General features: G+C 33.6%; 2 protein-coding genes across 3 annotated transcripts in view; both read right to left on the minus strand.

The window, feature by feature from the left end:
- The window catches only part of LOC144836177 (ciliogenesis and planar polarity effector 2-like), a 78,960-nt gene that overhangs the window by 26,507 nt on the left and 34,018 nt on the right, over positions 1-18,435 (minus strand). The window lies entirely within an intron of this gene.
- LOC144836153 (uncharacterized) overlaps positions 1,224-18,435 on the minus strand; it is a 38,592-nt gene continuing 21,380 nt past the window's right edge. For both annotated transcript variants that reach the window (XM_078691363.1, XM_078691361.1), the window contains 15 exons: positions 16,891-17,041; positions 15,766-16,480; positions 12,223-12,289; positions 11,241-11,421; positions 10,391-10,481; positions 9,843-10,177; positions 9,246-9,415; positions 8,314-8,469; positions 7,012-7,138; positions 6,564-6,638; positions 5,988-6,083; positions 3,709-4,043; positions 3,285-3,364; positions 2,577-2,678; positions 1,224-1,744 (listed from right to left, as the gene is read on the minus strand). In XM_078691363.1, coding sequence (XP_078547489.1) covers positions 1,569-1,744; positions 2,577-2,678; positions 3,285-3,364; positions 3,709-4,043; positions 5,988-6,083; positions 6,564-6,638; positions 7,012-7,138; positions 8,314-8,469; positions 9,246-9,415; positions 9,843-10,177; positions 10,391-10,481; positions 11,241-11,421; positions 12,223-12,289; positions 15,766-16,480; positions 16,891-17,041 — 2,857 coding nt within the window. In that variant the 3' untranslated portion in view covers positions 1,224-1,568. The remainder of the gene's footprint in view (positions 1,745-2,576; positions 2,679-3,284; positions 3,365-3,708; positions 4,044-5,987; positions 6,084-6,563; positions 6,639-7,011; positions 7,139-8,313; positions 8,470-9,245; positions 9,416-9,842; positions 10,178-10,390; positions 10,482-11,240; positions 11,422-12,222; positions 12,290-15,765; positions 16,481-16,890; positions 17,042-18,435) is intronic.

Consider the following 18,435-nt stretch of genomic DNA (forward strand, 5'->3'; position numbering starts at 1 on the left):
TCTTTTACCTATTAACTATAATACAATGATCATTTCTTGTTTACAACTGTAATTTATTATTTGTAGGAGGGTAATGGTATATTATTATTAAGTAAAAATCTTAAACAAAGTTTTCCTTATTTGTTTTTTAATTGCAGTAATTCTGACTTAATTCTAGAATAGTATATATGATAACATTTGATGCAAAATGAAACCAGACCCCTGTTGGGGATTGAGGTTCCTATTTAGTACAGTAATAACTGATTAACAATATTTTTATTATCTTGTCCAATACACATGGCAAATTAAAAAAGGAAAACTTTGTAAACAAATCTCCAATTTGTTCCAACAAAATTTGTTTATAGTAAAATAATAAAATTACAGTTTAAAAATTAAAACATGCTCTTACAATTATAAAAACCTTTCTGAAATATTAAAAATACTGTATATATTTGTCCTTTGTACATTATTGTTTTTTACATGCACTCTATTCATATCTGTAATTTACAAATTAATAAATTTACAAGTGTTATTATTATGTAATGCCTAAACATTTTCCATTTTTTAAATTTTTTTCTAATTTTTATTATTTTATAAAAATGTTTTCATAAAATGTGGGACCTTTTCAAATTCATAAACAAGAAGTAAAACCATTGTACTTGTTTACCTCTAAAAGACTTTAGTTTTATATATCATTTTATGTACAAGTTATTAAATCAGGATAAATCAATCCATTTAAACACCCTGAGGTCCCCATCTTTGATTTAGTTGATCTATCATTTGTACATCCTCCCTTTGGCAGTTTTTGATTGGTTGATCTATCATTTATACATCCTCCCTTTGGCAGTTTTTACAACAATCAATTATCAGTGATGGCAACATGACAAGCCCTATGTCAATCAAAGTTTTTTCAGTTTTCAAGCTTTGGCACAAACATTTGTAGTACAGGACATTTTAGGTGACTTGGGGCTAGTACTACATTAGCAATAATATTCAATTACTACACTAAATGAAGTATGTACAGTGGGAAGATTCAGGGTTCTCTTTTTGAAATCTAAATGAAATTATTGGCAAAATGTTTGTTAGCACGATAGCGCCTACAATTTTCAAATTATTATTATGATTTTTTAGTGTAAACAGGCATATTATGTGAACATGCCTATTGAAATTCAAAAAAATTGGTTCATTAATAACTTCACAAATAAAATAAAAAATGTGTATTCTTTTAACATGAGCTGGTATATCAAAATGCGCCCTCTGTGACAATGTTTTGTTACGTCACTCAGTTTCTGAGTACTTTTATTAAAACTATTTTTTAATATATATATTTTTTACATTTTCAGGGGCACACACAATTAACAATTATTTTGGGGATTTGAGGGCCATGTTTTTTGTTTGTTTTTATCTGTTTTGTTTTCTCTGTACCAAAATAAATCAGAAAAATATGTTAGTGCTCGTTCATTTAAAAAATCCTGGATCCTCCATTTAAACTGTAAATATGTATCATGGCTGATGGAAATACAATGGTTAAAAGTTGACTTGATGTTCTATTTATTTTATAGTTCAGTGAGTGAGTTCAGTTTGATTCACTATAGCTCCTTCCCTTGCATTTGTAATTTTTGCAGCTGTTCCTGACAGACCGATAGCACTTTATAACGATGTTTCAGGTTGCGAGCTCGAACGTGATCATTGACAATTTCTTGAACTTGGTTGGCAGGGAACCAACCCTTCGCACTGTCTCTTACTCGCATGCCTTCCCACCAACCTAAGTAGAAAAGAGTATTTGTATTTATTCATAGAAATATTATTTTCCCTCGACAGGATTTGAACTGAATACCTTACAAAAAACAGGTAAAAATTGTATTACGGTCATATTCCTTAATTAAAGAGTCGCTATTAGATTTGAACAATACCATGAAAGCCCCAGTGGTCTAATGGTTAGGACGTCTGCATATCAAGCTTGAATCTTGGTTTGGCCGGACTTTTCTCATTCTCACAGATTTCCTCAACTTTCGTTTTGAAATTAATTAATATTCAGTTTATATTCGTAATTATTGTTATACTCTATACTTTTAATAATGAAGACCATACATAAGTGAGTGGTGATATTTTATTAATTATTATTAATTAAAACTACATATGTAGTAGTTTATATCAAGGGTTAATGTCATGTGGCGTTGTGGTTATTTATCAATGTTGAAACATGGTTCTCATCAGTTCAGCAACGTTGAGCCCGGTTAGAGCTTGGATTGGAAACCATCTGGAATATCGGGTGCTGGAGCTGGGGTCCCATTAGGCATTTGAAATCAGCACTGCTGACTTATGTCAGCCCCTGCATCTAGTATCTGCCTAAGACGTATTGGCTCATACCTTTTCTCTATTCAAGGTGGGCACTGGACGAGAGAAGCCCTTGATCAATGATATGACCAACCGAGGTGCTTTAAACAGTCCTGGCTTAGTTTCAACCAAAATTCAGATGAATGCAAGACTAATTGCCATTGTGGTTTGTGACAGACGTTGGCCATAACAAAAATGGAGTTTAAAACTTCACTCTACTCAATTAATTTCATGCAATTTAATAAAAGATTTAATTTTACCTTCTGTTTTTCGTAAAACATCAATTATATCCGATTCTTCCATGCTCAATTCATCAGGTTCTTGCGCATTGTATGCTTGTGTACACATCACTTGAGGGCAGTCTATAAAATACAATTCAATACAATAATTAGTATTGAGTTAACAATTAACACATTAACTGGTGAGTCAAAGGCAGGGGCGCCATTTACCGTACTTAAAGAGCCAATATTGGCATGGGTTTGAAGCCGATTCGCTCCTAGTTCTGGCGGTAGAACAAGTCTTTAGGACTATAAACCATAGGTCCAGTGTACACAGTTATAACCTGTGTGCATTTTAAAGAACCAAGTTCATTATTTGAGACAAGTAGGGGGTTACCCCGGTGAATTGGTTTACAAAAGAGCCCCTGTATCAGCGGGATTACTACCTATCTGATAGGACAGTGATTAATTTACTATTGGTTCACTGAGTTTCTGGAGCTGTTTCGGGATCAGATAGATGCTTGTTAATGCAATTGGAACCTGTGCTATTGTTCTAAAGAGATGCAATTCTAATTATACTAATCTTTTTTTGTTTGTCCGATTCATTGGCTTTGTTGATAAAATATGATAACTCGTCAGCCTGACAGCCTTCTTGAAATATTGATTTCAAGAAGCTCAAGTGTGACCGTTTGTGGGAGATGGGTGACATAAAATTATATTATGTGAATTGAAGGAAATGAAGGCACTTACCCCATGATTCATAAATGCTTTCCCCTTGGTCACTACGGTTTGGCGGAGCGAGGGCATCTGACCATCTCTGGAAGTTAGCGCTGTTTAAAAATAAGCCAAAAAGATATTATTTACCAGCCTAGCTGTCACTAAAAAAACTCTCAAAAAAGCTGAATGTGTGATTGTGAGGATGGTACAAAAATACACTGTAGTGTAAAGGCATGTGATACAAAATCAACCAATCAAATGACAAAGATACATTTAAGTGTGTTATAATACAAAATATAATGCATGGCATGTGATACAAAATCAACCAATCAAATTGTGGGATTCTGGATTTTGAAATAAGGGGGGGCCTAAAAATTGTGAATGTCCTTTTGCATTGTAATTTTTTTTAATTAGACGTCTAAAATGAATAAGGCCGGGATTCTCCTACTATACTTACTCGCTTGATGTATTTATAAAATACTTCTTCTCTTTCTTCTCGTGATTCTGAAGGAACACGACCATCATAACGTTTTTGTAATCTTCTACCAATGTATCGTATTTCAGTTCGACTGATTTGACATCGACTAAATTCCTCGGACACCAGTCAAACACTTCGAACACTTCACGGTCATTTTTAATCTTCCTCTTCGTCAAGACAACTTTGTCGGCAAATACAAGAACATGTATCTGTTTTGAGACAACTTTTTTCTTGTTGAATCGGGAAGTGTCGTGAGAGAACCATTGAAGGTCGCCCCTCTTCACAATTAGTAATTTATCTGATATCTTGATGGCCTATTTAAACAAAAAGGTGCTTGGTTGTTACTTCAAATTCAGACTTAGCGTGTGGGAAAATCAGTAAAATGGCAAAGTGCTGACGTAAATAAATGAAAATGAAACTGCAAGAGAGAACCTTAATTAGTATGAGATCATAGTCACATGCTTTTGGAAAAATCTGCAATTACGGTACTAGATATACTGTTACCCTTATTCAACATAGACCAAGTTGTTTAAAATTTGTGCAGGGGTAGAAACCAATGTAAAATGTACTGTGAAAATAAGGAATGATCTCCCTATTTATAATTAGTAACACTAACACACCTCATAAAAAATAAAAACTTATAATCCATCTAAATACTTTAATAATCATTTTACTATGTTAATATTGTATTTTTTTTCACGCTGCTGCTCTAGCCCGCTACGTCACAAGAGATAAATCATTCAGATATAAAGCAAGCAGCAGTTATAGTACTAGACACTGACATTTTTGCGAAAAAGGATTCTCAACTATAATTTATAGGTACCAGCTGCTGGAAACAAAAAACAGTGAATGACAAATCCCAAAGCATTTCTGGTATTTATGAGTCCCATGATATTATACTGTAATTCGCTGTCAGATAATCATTGAATTATTATCAAAACAGTCCATTGAAGTTTTTGTTTGTAATAGGATACTTCACACTTGAAGTATCTAGGCGTGATGAAGTGACCCCCAGACTTGACCTTAGCAATAACAATAAGCGAACAGCGTTTTTTTGTAAGAAATATTTCTTGTTTATTGTTGTTTTACATTTTCTTTTCATGTATCATATGTATGTATCTTCTAATATAATGAGGGTCCCTATTCTTAACTGAATAAATGGGGAATTAATTGAATTGAAAACTTAAATTTTAACATAGAGAATTGTTTCGTTTTTTTAATATCTTTACATCTATTTCCTATCATGTAGATTTTCTGCAAAAATATCCTTGTTGCGATTCAACTGCAAAAAAATGTCCATATTTTACAAGTGCTGTAATAAGGGTATCATACTTTAGAGACCATCGTAACTTCTCACTAGCCTTTGCACTATTAGCCTATTTGCACTATTGGCCTAGTCTATTGCACTATTGGCCTAGCCTATTGCACTATTGGCCTAGTCTATTGCACTATTGGCCTGCCTATTGCACTTGGCCTAGCCTATTGCACTATTGGCCTAGCCTATTGCACTAGTCTATTGCACTAGTGACCTAGCTTATAATTGCACTAGTGACCTAGCCTATTGCACTATTGGCTTAGCCTAGCTCTAATTTTGTCATCTGAACAGAATCAACTGTATTAAAATTCTTTGCAGTCCCAACTCAACAATTAGTCATAGTGTATTTTTTTCAGCCTCTAATTAGATTATCAAAAATGTAATCAAGTCAATTAAAAGATTACTTTCAGGTGATTAAACAGAAGGGTCAATATTTAATTTGATTGATTATTATTTACAGCCAACTGTTGCCTAGTTTATTTTGGCATTTAGTAGTACTGGGATTGTTGATGGAGGCGGGTGGCAGATGCATGATAGAAACCAATTTGAATGATTGGAATTTATGCTTTAAAAATGCATAATAGTTCTTGAAGATTGTAACGTTTAGAAATTTTACTTTCTCTTTTCTTCTTTATCACATGATTCAAATGCAAACAAATTTTGTATCTGTTTGCTTGTGCAGATCACGAGAGGGCAGGAGACCAACATTTTTTTAGTGGGCAAGGGGATGGCTCCACTCACTTTTTGACGCAAGCCCATAACATATGTATGAAGCAACAAACTTACTGTCAACAGAACCCCTGTGGTTTTTCCATTCCTAACCCCCTTCTACCCCTGCCCCAACCCTAAGGTTGCAAACAGAGTGCTCTTGAGGGTGTTAATAAAAAAGAATGTGTCTGAGCTATACTAGCTTTTAATCTTGGAAATAAGCAAAAGTGATTACCTTGATGTTTGGTTTGTAGTCTAATTTGTGTGCAAGTTTAGTTATTTCTTCTATTCCTTCCATTCGCCTGGCCTCTTCGTTGCATTTAATTGCAACCTGAATAGAAAAATATTAAAAATTAATTACTATTATTACTATTATTAATGGAGGTTGTGAATTAATTTAAGAGATTAAGCAACAGAGAGTGGTTTAGCCATGCTGAGGGCAATCCACAGTAAAACTACTCTCGTAGAAAAAGTATCTCCCTTTAGGTAATCTAGGACCTGAAAATTATGATTTGAACTAATGATCTCTTGTATGGGAAAGAATGTTACTATAAATAGAATCAAAACCTATTTTGAAAACCTGTATCATATCCATCCATTGTTTCCTAGACTACGTAGGAAGACCAAGTATTTGTAATCAATTTGCCAATACGGAATTTTTCTGAACCGAGAATTAAGCAAGTCGCACCCTGGTGGACCTTTTCAAGTAGGTCCTGGTCATTATAGAATGTGTTGCAATATTCTATTGTTGGCCAAACTATTGATTTATATGATTTCAGAAACCCATTATATTTAAAAAAACTGTTCTTACCTTCTTTACCAGGTTGAGTGCTTCCATGGCTGTGCCTATCTTCTCTGAATCGGGTTCCAGTCGTGCTATTATAGCCTGAAATGGAAAAAATTATTTTTATTAGTTTATAGTTCCAACTAAGTTATACACATCCAACAGCGAGTAACTTGCCAGATACAATAATGATAATGATGATCCATTTGTATAGCGCCATTCCAACAATCATTGCCATGTCAGTGCTGCCAATTAAAGCGCTCTCTCATCTGTCCACTAAAAGACGTACTTCGTAGTTCTTCGTTCACAATTATTTTTACAGTACTTATCTGAGGAGACTCGTTCTTCCACTACAACCATGGAGCAAGTAAGCTGATATATTATTTCCCTCTGTATCTTTTGGTGGAATGTCCATGTCTGGGATGCAGATAGCAGTTTATATAGAGTAGAAAACAAAACACAACAATTTACTTACATCAATCAACAGAGGGAGTCTGGTTATTCGTTGGAATGGCAACATAATGAAGGATTGAAGGTTGTTTCCCCCACACTCTTTACTTCTCTCTAGAATGCCAAGTTCTGTCACAAATGTTGGATTCTCCCTGAAAAATAATGGATTACATATTATTTAGTTTCATTATTTCACTATTTTATAATTACTCCACAATGCAGCATACACATAGGCACTCGACTCTCTTTGTTTTGTAATATTACCATGGACAAATTTATATGTCCATGGAGTGGCGTAACGCAGAGCCCCCTGATTTAGAGACTCCCATAGAGGCTCCCATAGCTGTTACACCACTGTGCCCATGATCACTCATGTTAGGCCATTCCTATTCAGCGTTTTAAATCCGTTATGTCCAACATAATTCTTTTGTGTGAATCGGGTATTATAATCATTATATTATTTTATATGTCATCATAGTTTAGTTGTCAACTAATAACTACTAGTAAAATTCTAATCAAATTTCCTAATAAAAAATAGGTTAGAATTCAATTATGGTCGCATTTCAGATATTTAATAAGATCAACACACCAGGATATATAAAACAATTAATCTATAGAATAGCTATCAATTATGTTATTGTTTGATATGAATTCGGGTCAAGGCTCAGTGACTTTGACATCAAAATAAGGTTGACAGCTATAATTAACATTTTTACTATAATAAATGTTTAATACACTATCTATGTGGCGCCAATTTCATATTTGACATTACTGTAGAACAAGCTATAGTATAGTGGTTAATATGTTTACCTGCAATACTATAAGATATAATCTTGGGGTAGAAATTACATGGAGCTGATTTTATGATGGTCTAAAGTTAATATATATACATTTATATTATTTAGTTTCAAGGTAGTTAACACACTTGCATCATCCAATGTCAGAATATGATTATGTACTGTAGGGAAAACATTTGTTTATGGAGATATTATTATGAGTGCCAGTAAGCCTTAATTTATTTAACGAAGCATGGGATTGTGCTTATTTTGTCATTGGTTAATTTTATATGGTGCGATGGTAAATGCCCATTTTAAGATGGCAAGGTTCGTTCATGTGTACAAGAGCTGTATTCTTTAGGTACTGTTTACTCTTATTGACTCATCTATTGATGAGTACAGTCAAACCCCTCCTTTATTATTACTACAAATGACAAGAACATGTTCGCTATTGTATTATGACAAACGTCGTTATGACGCATTTGCCAGACCGTTTATTTATGCATAGTACAGGTTTTAATATGACATTGAGTTTGTACAATATTACTTACTTGAGTGATTTTAACGTCTTCACTTGATATTGGTTATTCAAACAGTAGGTCACGTACATGTCAAAGTTTCTCTGTGTGGCGTGTTTTATAATAATGTCACAAACATCACTTATCATGAAGTTCTCTTGGAACCTGTCCTCTAAATCCAACAGTAATCTGAAAGTAATACAATAATTTTCTACACTATCAAACTAGTTTGACAAAAAATGTGCCCAAATATGGTAGTGGTATGCCCAAATATGACATCATCATGTCCATATATGGGTGCATCATATTTTTTGTCACATAAAGTTTGATAGTGTGGACAGAGCTTTAGTATAAACAAATAAAAAAAATATATATATAATATTCAATGGAACACCTCTACTTGGGGAAACCTTTTAAGGTTTTTAAATCTGTGAATAGAGCAATATATTTTTTAACCCTTAATTTTATTAAGGGTGGTGGCGCAGTGTGTTGGACGCTCGACTACTCTCGCTGCATTTCTTGTATCCTTAGGCACTTATGTTTACCTCTCTCCACCCAGGTGTACAAATGGGAACCCAGTTTAGATCAAGACACGACTTTGAGCTGATTACTAGCTGCATTATGGGAATATGTTTCCATATGTGTTTGATCAGGAAAAAATGAGGTTTCACAACATTAGGCGCTATATAAATCCAGGATATTATTATTATTATTATTATTCAGGAGACGTTCTTATTTAGAGGATAATATGCGTGGTCTTGATGGTGTTACTTTAATTCTAATTGCAAGTATAACAATATATAGTGACAAAAAAAATGATAAAGTAATATATTCTATATTGTAAATCACAATTTTATATTTAATTTAGCAAACAAAATAAAAATGATGAACATTTCTTTTTGTCAATTAATAACTTATAAACTAATTTATGGAGAAAATAAAAGGCGAAAATTTAAATTCCTTACCTTTCGCTGGCATCTCTTACAGAAATTAAATTTGAGAATAAATGATGGCGCTCTTCTTTGCGTATAAGTCCATATGATGTGGAAAGCACATCAGCTTTGTAGAAGTTGTTTAGAAATATATCCAGACTTCTGAGATATGATGCTTCGGACGTAATTACTTCAAACATCGCCTAAAATTAAATAGAATTTGTCAGTACCTATTATATACAGTATAACCCTTCCTTTGGCAAACCCTATTCACAGAACACATTTACTGTGATATGTACGCGGGGAAATATATGTTTTAACATTAAGGTTAATTCACCTATTCACAGTAGTCTACTGTTAGTCTTTCATTGTTTACTATATCATCGATTTGATTTGATTTGAATTTATTAGGAAAATCATCATAAAAAAATATATACAAAGTGATAACATAAATTACTGACATTACAAATAATAATTAATAATAATAATAATTTATAATTTCATCATGAAAAAAACCTATAGTACATGTATTCCATTGTATTTATTTATTAAAGGTACACAGAGAAATAACTCTTATGATAAACATAAAAAATATGGAAGTTGGCATGCAATCTACAATATTTGACCTACCTCTTGTAATTTGCGTGATTTATCATCAACCTGATCTAATATTCCACTCTCAGCAACTTCTGGAACCTCACACCATAATGTACGCTGCATTTTCAGACTTGGTTTTCTATTAACGTTTTCGACCTCTATCTCTGGTAATGACATAGAGCGCCCTTCTGGGGTCAGAAGATGAGATTTTGGGCCAATCTTTAAGGTACTAGCAGCAGAAGACTGTCGTCTTGGTGGCGGTAGAGGTGGTGGTGAATCCCTGTCAACGGAGAGCTGTTTGCGATATCCGGTGAAATGAAGCGTGTCTCGTAGCTTCGCATCTTTGTTGTATGCTTGAAACAATGGTTCTAAAAGACAATATTATTAAGTATTAGGAAATTGTATTGTATTGTTTAACGTTTTGGGGGTTCCATAAATACATGGTAGTTCAGACAGAAGTAATCCTGTACAGCATTACTTTAAGTGAGTTAAACCCTTAAGCACTCTTCAGGGTCTCATAAGTACTATATATGCTTTTTAAATACGTCTCTTATTTCTTACTACTTGAAAACCTAACCCACCTTTCCTGACAAACCGTGACTGTCTTCTGGACTGTAAATCCTTCTTCGATCTTTGCTTTTGTGAATCAAGACCAGCTCCAGCACTATGGGTCTAAAAATTAAAATTCAAACCATAAATTGCATGAAACAAAAATAAATTACTTTATTATTACAGAATACATATAAATATGTAATTTAAGAAATTATTCTAATTAGTTATGAGCACCTCTTGTATAACTAGAGGAGAAGCATTATTAAGATATGGAAAATGAGTTAAATTGGCCTAGCAATTAAGACAGGGCACACTAAACCCCATCCATAATATTGGTAGCTTCAAAAACACTTCGGTCAGAATTTTCGTTATAGAATAAGTCTTCTCAGATATGGATAAAAACTTGAGGTCCAATACACATACAGTATCTGGCCTGACGTGTGCATGTAAAAAAACCGAGTGCATCTTTTCGGAAAGAGTAGGGGTTACCTACAATGTTCTCGTACACTTCAGGCCATGTTATTAATAATTTAGGCCAAGGTCCTATAAGTTCAATCACTTCATTATTGGAATCAAAAGTGTGGTCCTTGTCTCATTATGATGAAAGAGGGTTAACTAAAAATAATTCTCCACTTATTAGTAGAAATGTTCCCTTTTATTTATTATAATATTTATTATTATTTTCCCTCTTATGTTTGCTTTGTAGTTAGATTTTCAAATTTTGTAATGATCCTTTTGACAATAAAATGTCTGTGTCTAAATAAAGTTAAATACACCCAAATACTGATACTGTTCTATTTGAATAAGTTATAAACGTTAATTCTCAAAATTGTAAGAACATTATTTAAAAGTTTACATAATATCTATTAAAATCCTTACTTTATTATTATGTACAGATGAGATTGGTAATTGTTTCAGAGATGGTGTTCTTGGTGGGACAGGGGGCGGTCCGTCACTTCCTAGTTTCCAGCTAACATGGTTTTCCATCGTCCGTAAGGCCTGGTGTCTTGAAGTCGTTGTCAGTTCATCTGGATCAACGTATGATTCCATCGACAAACGCCTATAAATTTTTGAAGATCTGTCGTTAATGGATCGATGAAATTCATTCATAACGTCCATGTAACTCTTAGGGCGTTCACGGCGATGCATTTTTTGTTTTGATGAATTTTGTTTTTGATAATAAATAAAGAATTTAGAAAACGATAGAATTCAACTCAGATAAAATAGTGCTAAACATGACTCAGATTTGTTTATGATCTATAAAGTCACTAAAACAGTGGCTTTGACTACCTGCATTTTGTATACAATACTCATAAACTAAGTTTATGAATAAACATGAGATATCTATGAATAATAAATGAGAAAAGGTTAAATCTATGAATATTCAAGATGATGAATGTTTATAAAACATTGAAGTTGTTAATAAAAAATGAATAGTCATGAGATAGCTTAAAATCATAACAATCATGACTTTTAGGAGTATTTAAATTTTGATGTTGAAAGCACCCCCTTTTTTTTGATGTGTAATTCTTTTAAACTTAAAAAACAGCAGAGAAAGTGCTGTAAATAGACTTAACTTATTACAATGGCCAAACCTGTACCTTGGTCAGCAGGCAAATTATTTTCACCTAAACTAGACTAAGCCAAATTCCATATTCATTTGCTTAAGCTGGCACTTGCCTCTTTTCACTCCCTTTTGGCAGAAAAATAAACCCCCTGTAAAAATACTGGCTTTCAGGCTTCTAGAACAAGTATACATCCATACTAAATTTCTGGAGAAGTAGCAACTAAAGTTTATTGCATGTAAGGCAAATTGTATAGCAATGAGAATGTTCTATTTTAGGAAAGTTTTAACTTTTACCTTGACTTTGCAGCTTCCTCATCATCTAGCTCAGCCGAAAGGTAGATTGCACTTTCCACCGACTCTACTACGAGTGAAATCAAACAAAGACAAATTAGGAAAATAACTCGCAAAATGAACACGGTTATTAATTAACAATAACATCATTCTCTCATGAGTGAAGAAACAATTACCTCGACAATTAATAGCTTAAATGATAATAAGAGATTTTACAAAGGTAACAACAACAACAAAGGGTGTGACATTCAAATTAACAAATCAACTATTAAACTAGAATTTCTCAAGCTGTCATGCATACCAAGTTCACATTCAGCAAGACAGTGCAAAATTTACTAGTCTTAAAGACACTTTTCTCTACATTTTTTTGATCTAATATCAAATATTTGTTTTATTTAAACAAATTTCTATTTCATAATTTTATCATAATTTACCATAAAACATACATTTAATACAAGGAATGACATGGTTATGCATTATTTTTACAAAATTCAATAGTCTTAAAGACACTTTTCTCTACATTTTTTCAATCTAATATCAAATATTTGTTTTATTTTTAAAAATTTCTATTTCATAATTTTATCATAATTTACCATAAAACATACAAGATAATGGAATCACATGGTTTAATATTTTTAAAGTATATATGCATTATTTTTACAAAATTTACTAGTCTTAAAAACACTTTTCTCTACATTTTTTGATCTAATATCAAATATTTTTTAAATTTTTTAAAATTTTTATTTCATTATTTTATCAGAATTTACCATAAAACATACATTTAAAACAAAGAATAATATGGTTTAATGTTTTTAAAGTATTAATTATTTTTACAAAATTTCAACAATAATTGCAGGAAGTGTCTTTAAATTTTAAGTGGTGTATGTATAGTAACACTAATTTTCCCCATATTCAAACTTTGATATACAGGCAGCAGTCAATTTTTGTGTCAGAATATTTCTAAAAATTTTTTTCGATAATAATTCAATATTTGTTAAGGTCCGAAGAGCAATGTTCAAGAACCCTTAAAAACACAAAGCTATTTTGAAGTGTTTGCTTTTAAATGTTTACAGTCATGTAATGGTGTTTGCCATATTTATAGTACCTATTAGATGTTGTTGGTTCTGTACAAGTGACTCAAGTAGGCCTACACCATAACATCTTCATAGGCCCCTGATTTAGGACCTCTAATGCTGGGTATTGTTGCAGTGGGATGTTCATGCTCTGGCCCTCTCAAGCTCTGGGTTCCAGGGTTTAACCCATGGTTTAACCAGTCAGTGGTCATAGCCGTTGAGTCACTGCACACATAAATAAATAACTAAACATTCAACTATGAACTACACCATCATGCTTACAATTATGCAAAGAATATAATGTTACAAACATTCTGAAATAATCTAAAGCTCTGTCTATGTGACAAAAAAAATGTGATGTACCCATATATGGACATGATGTCACATATCACTACCATATTTAAGCATATCACTACCATATTTGGGCACATCACATTTTTCAACAGAAATTGATCTTCGGGTGGTACAAATTCCCAAACTTGACCCAATTGTGTTTAAGCGGAGAGCTCACATCACAGTACACTCCATATAATAACATACAACTATGTTTTGGCTAAATTCCCATCTATCAATATATTGTGAAACTTACAATAAAATAGAAAGATACTAGAACATCACAAGCACCATTAACAGCATGGTACAAGTAATTACTTAATTACTTTTTAATATTTAATCAAATAGCTGGCATCCGGGTTATATATTTTTTTTATCAAACAATAATATTGATAATGAAGAATGACATTGGCAACATGTGATTACAAATTGAATGTTAATAACTGATAGTTTTTTTGCCAAACATGTAATTATGGGGTATCAAAATGACATTTGAACATTATCCGCCATCTTGATCCAAACTTTGAATGTTTGTTCGTATACAAATTTTTCCTACTGCATGCATGTGGTATCAAAATGACCGCAATTGTACCGGGAAGGTTTTAAACTATTAATAATCATAGCACTATACCATTGGTTAATAATTTATGTTAATGAAGTAGAAATGACATCATGTAAAGATACTTTAAAGAATTTAAACATGCTTTATTATAGTAAAAACAAAACCAAACACCACTTGCAAGATCATGCAAATGATAACAAAATGTCTAACCTCGCTGACGTGTGCACTTAGCATATGCAAACTTCTTCCTCCTTAGTCTGGCATCTACCGGTTGCACATGACTACTTTCTTTATCCGCACTCTTCAAGGATGCATCATCACTATGCTTTCTACGAATTCCTCTCCTCATTGTCCCCTCTGAGAAGGATCGTTCTCGTAGAAAATTACCAGAATTTTCCAATGCTGCTAATGTCGGACGAGGTTTGATAACACTTCCCGACCTCGGTCGTCTCATTATGACAGATCGCGATGGCTGATTCATGACGGGGATCACGGGAAGTGGCGTCTCATCATCTTCAGATTCCTCATTATCCGGGTAAATAATGGAAATATATTTTGATTCTGAATCACTGTCAGAGACTTCTTCTGGAATTTTATTATTGCAACACTTTCCACAACATCTATTATTTATTATGTCATCAGATTTCCTAATGTGTTGACATTTCTGAGCAGCCAGTGATCTGTCAACTGTTGTCACGTGTTGGCTACGCTTACGAAATACATGTGGTCCAGCCTCATCTGTTCCGGATACTTTCTTTCTTCCATAAACTCTTCTAGAAGGCCTTCTTCTAACACTTCTCCTAGATCTAACACGTTTTAAATTCTTCCTCGGTGTAACCAACGGTGGTGGTAGAGCCGGTGCGACATCCCTTTTAAGAATACGTCTTGGTGGCAATGTTGGTGCTTCGAATTGACTTTCATCACCTGATATATATTCATAATCGCATTCTTCTACACCCATGTCAGCATTTTTAGCTGAATATAGCATCACTCCACTATCTTCTGACCCCCCAACATCACCATACTCTTTCAGGTCAATGAACTTAGTAAAATTTCCAGCAGTGTGATATGGATAAAATGTCTTGTCTTCTACAGGAACTTGGTTTCCATGATGGTACACGTCTTCGTAATCATGAGATGACTCAACCGACATGTTACTCTGGCGCTTCAGGAAGTGAGCTTGTTCCTCTAGACTTAATTTAGTCCATGCATCAAGATCTTCGTAATCCATCGAGATGCTTCTGGAAGTTCTTGTCTTACTGTTCCGAAATCTTCTCGATCTTTTCGAAACATTGCATGTATCATCGGGTTTTATACGGATACGATCATAATTATCAGAAACACCATTGTCATTGTATGCTGAATCAAAACTAAAATCCTTTCCTATTCTGATATGATCGTAATTGCCCGAGGAGTCGGATATTGTACTTTGACGAGGCGCTCTTTTTTTGATCGCTTTTGAGTAATCAATTTTATTATTATGTTTAGTCGTTCCTAATCTAAGTTGATTGTCTAAATCATGAGGTTCTAAAATGGACTTTACTAATAAATTTTGTAAGTTCAAATTATTCATATTACCTTGAAAATCACCATGTCTGTTATTTTGTGCACTGTTAATTCCTGGATTGTTTCCGTTGGAAAGAGAAGCAACATTTAGCTTCCGACTAACCGCCTTCCGTCCATTTAATTTGTTAACGTCCTTATTCCGCTCTTTACTGCTTTGAACATTCTCAGATAAATCAAACCCTTCATTTGACACTAATGAAACACTTCTGCGATTTTTTTTAGCTACATTACGTTTCATCTCCGCAAGTTTTTTACGCATTTTATTAATTTGTATCATGGTGTCGTTTTTTAAAGCTTCCATGTCCAACTCTGGCACACTGTCTGACAGCGTACTCTCGCGTTTCATAATATCGTAAAGTTCATTATCGGTAAATTCCTCATCATCGAAAGATTGATTAGTGTTTATTCCTTCTAACTCATCCGACAATGAGAATTGTGAAATCGACGATCGAATTGATCCATCCTCAAAACCATCCGAAGACCCAAACGAAACACAACTGTTAACTCTTGGGACATCCGAAGTAGCTGATGATAAACGACTGGGGCTTGGGTGACCGCTGGATACGCCAGATTCTGTTGAATCTGGTGTGATTGTCAAAACATGATGGAACGATCGTTTGCTAGTGCGTTCATCGTGATCGAGATCTGATGAGTCAACGCTTTGCCATCCCTCATCTTCTTCTTCCGCATCATTAAACTCGTCCTTGGAGTATTCAACAATTTCCTCCTAGAATTGAGGTTCAAGAGCATTAATTAATATTCAAATTAGAAAACAAAACAGATTAGTTGATATTTATCTGTTTTTTAAACAGAATACTGATTATCATAAAGTTATTTAAATGCCAAAAAAAATTCAGTGCAAATTCCATAAATAGATTACCGGTACTATCTATGTATTCAATAAAATGAAATTGCTTAAGTTATAGTATTTGGGATTACTTTCAAATAAACCCCTTTCTTTTTCAGAATCTTCAATCAAATTAAAGTTTACTATTTGTAGAATATTAAGTCTTACTATTAACTGCTATTAAAGTTCAGAAAATAAATATATTTTTTTATAATTTACAAAATCAAAATTATGTAAACCTGAATTACTGAATAAATAAAATTGCATTGTTGCAATAAATAAATGCTCACCTCATATTCATTGTTGAGACAATCGGCGATATCTTCTTGAGAGGATTTATAATCAGATCCATCATCGACATTGGCTATTTTTAGATGTGATTGTTTGCTAAAGTTACTCTTTCGTCGCCTACCAGGCTGCCGGCAGGAAAACCTGCGATATCTAAAAAAATTGTAATTTTAAATTTTAGAGTACAATTGCCAAGTATTTCAACAGATTGTGTACTGCAGTGAAATGTGAACACAATTCTAAATATGAGGACAAGGTTTATGGAGTATCTTGTATAGCATTGCCTGAGACAGGGTTCATGGTATATACCATTGTCTGATAGGGATGTTCAATACCATTGCTCTTTGAGAGAAATTGGCCAATGTTGGTTTATCCAGGTAAGTAGCAATCACATCCACTTCTGCTTTTTATGTGATTCTGTATTTATGTTATTTGTCTCCAGGAATTTATCAAAAATACATCTGTATAGATATGAAGTAGCCCCATATTCAGCTAAAAACAAAACAGATTTGAATTCTTCTTTTGTGTTTTTTTTTTTATATTATTTATGGGAAATAATACAGTTCAAGTATTTGCATCATCATTCTGGTGTCCTTGACAGCTAAACCAATTTTAAAAACTTTTGTTTAAAATGAGTTTCATTTTAGTGAAATGACTGAGTTGTTTCCAAATATTTTTTAAACAGCTAACTAAATTTTCTAAAGCTATTTTTTTTTTGTCAGAAAGTCCAAAACAAAATGTTCAACTTGACAGATTTAATTAACCATAATTAACATAGTCACCTATTTAGTTGACCTAAATAATGTATAATTAATCAACCAATTACAACTTTCTCTAAAAAAGTGTATAACCAGCTACTGTATTGTAGTGTCGTGTTTGGCACACCATAGTTAGTTGTGTCGCGTTTGGCACACCATAGGTTGTTGTTGCTAGTAATAAAGCAAAGAATAGTAACTCTCCCAAAATCGTGTCTTATTCATTCGTATTTATTACACAACATTACATTGGCGACGACGATGGCGACGTTCACGATACCCGCACCAATGCCTCTAGACATGGATTCAGGCAACATGGCTGAAAGTTGGCGTCGATTTGCGCAAAGATTTGATAATTTCGAAACAGCGACAGGCGTCAACGCGAAGCCCGAGGCAACACGAGTCGCCACACTCCTGTCGGTAATCGGACAGCGAGCCCTGGAAACATACAACACGTTTACGTGGGACGCCGAAACTGACAAAACAAAGATCGGCCCAGTCTTAGCACAGTTCAAGAAATTCTGTGATGGGAAGCGCAATATCACGTATGAACGATATATTTTCAACTGCAGGGTTCAAAAAGAAGGTGAGAAATTTGATTCCTTTGTTACCTCGCTGAAAAGTCTAGCAGAGACATGCGAGTTTGGTACCTTGAAAGATAGCCTCATTCTTGATAGGATTGTAATAGGAATCAATAAGCCAAGCCTTAAACAACGCCTACTGCGTACAGAAAATCTAACATTAGACACAGCAATATCCAAAATACGAGCAGAAACGGCAGCATCCGAACAG

Source organism: Antedon bifida, chromosome 2, assembly GCF_963402885.1.
Source record: "Antedon bifida chromosome 2, ecAntBifi1.1, whole genome shotgun sequence".
Taxonomy (NCBI): domain Eukaryota; kingdom Metazoa; phylum Echinodermata; class Crinoidea; order Comatulida; family Antedonidae; genus Antedon; species Antedon bifida.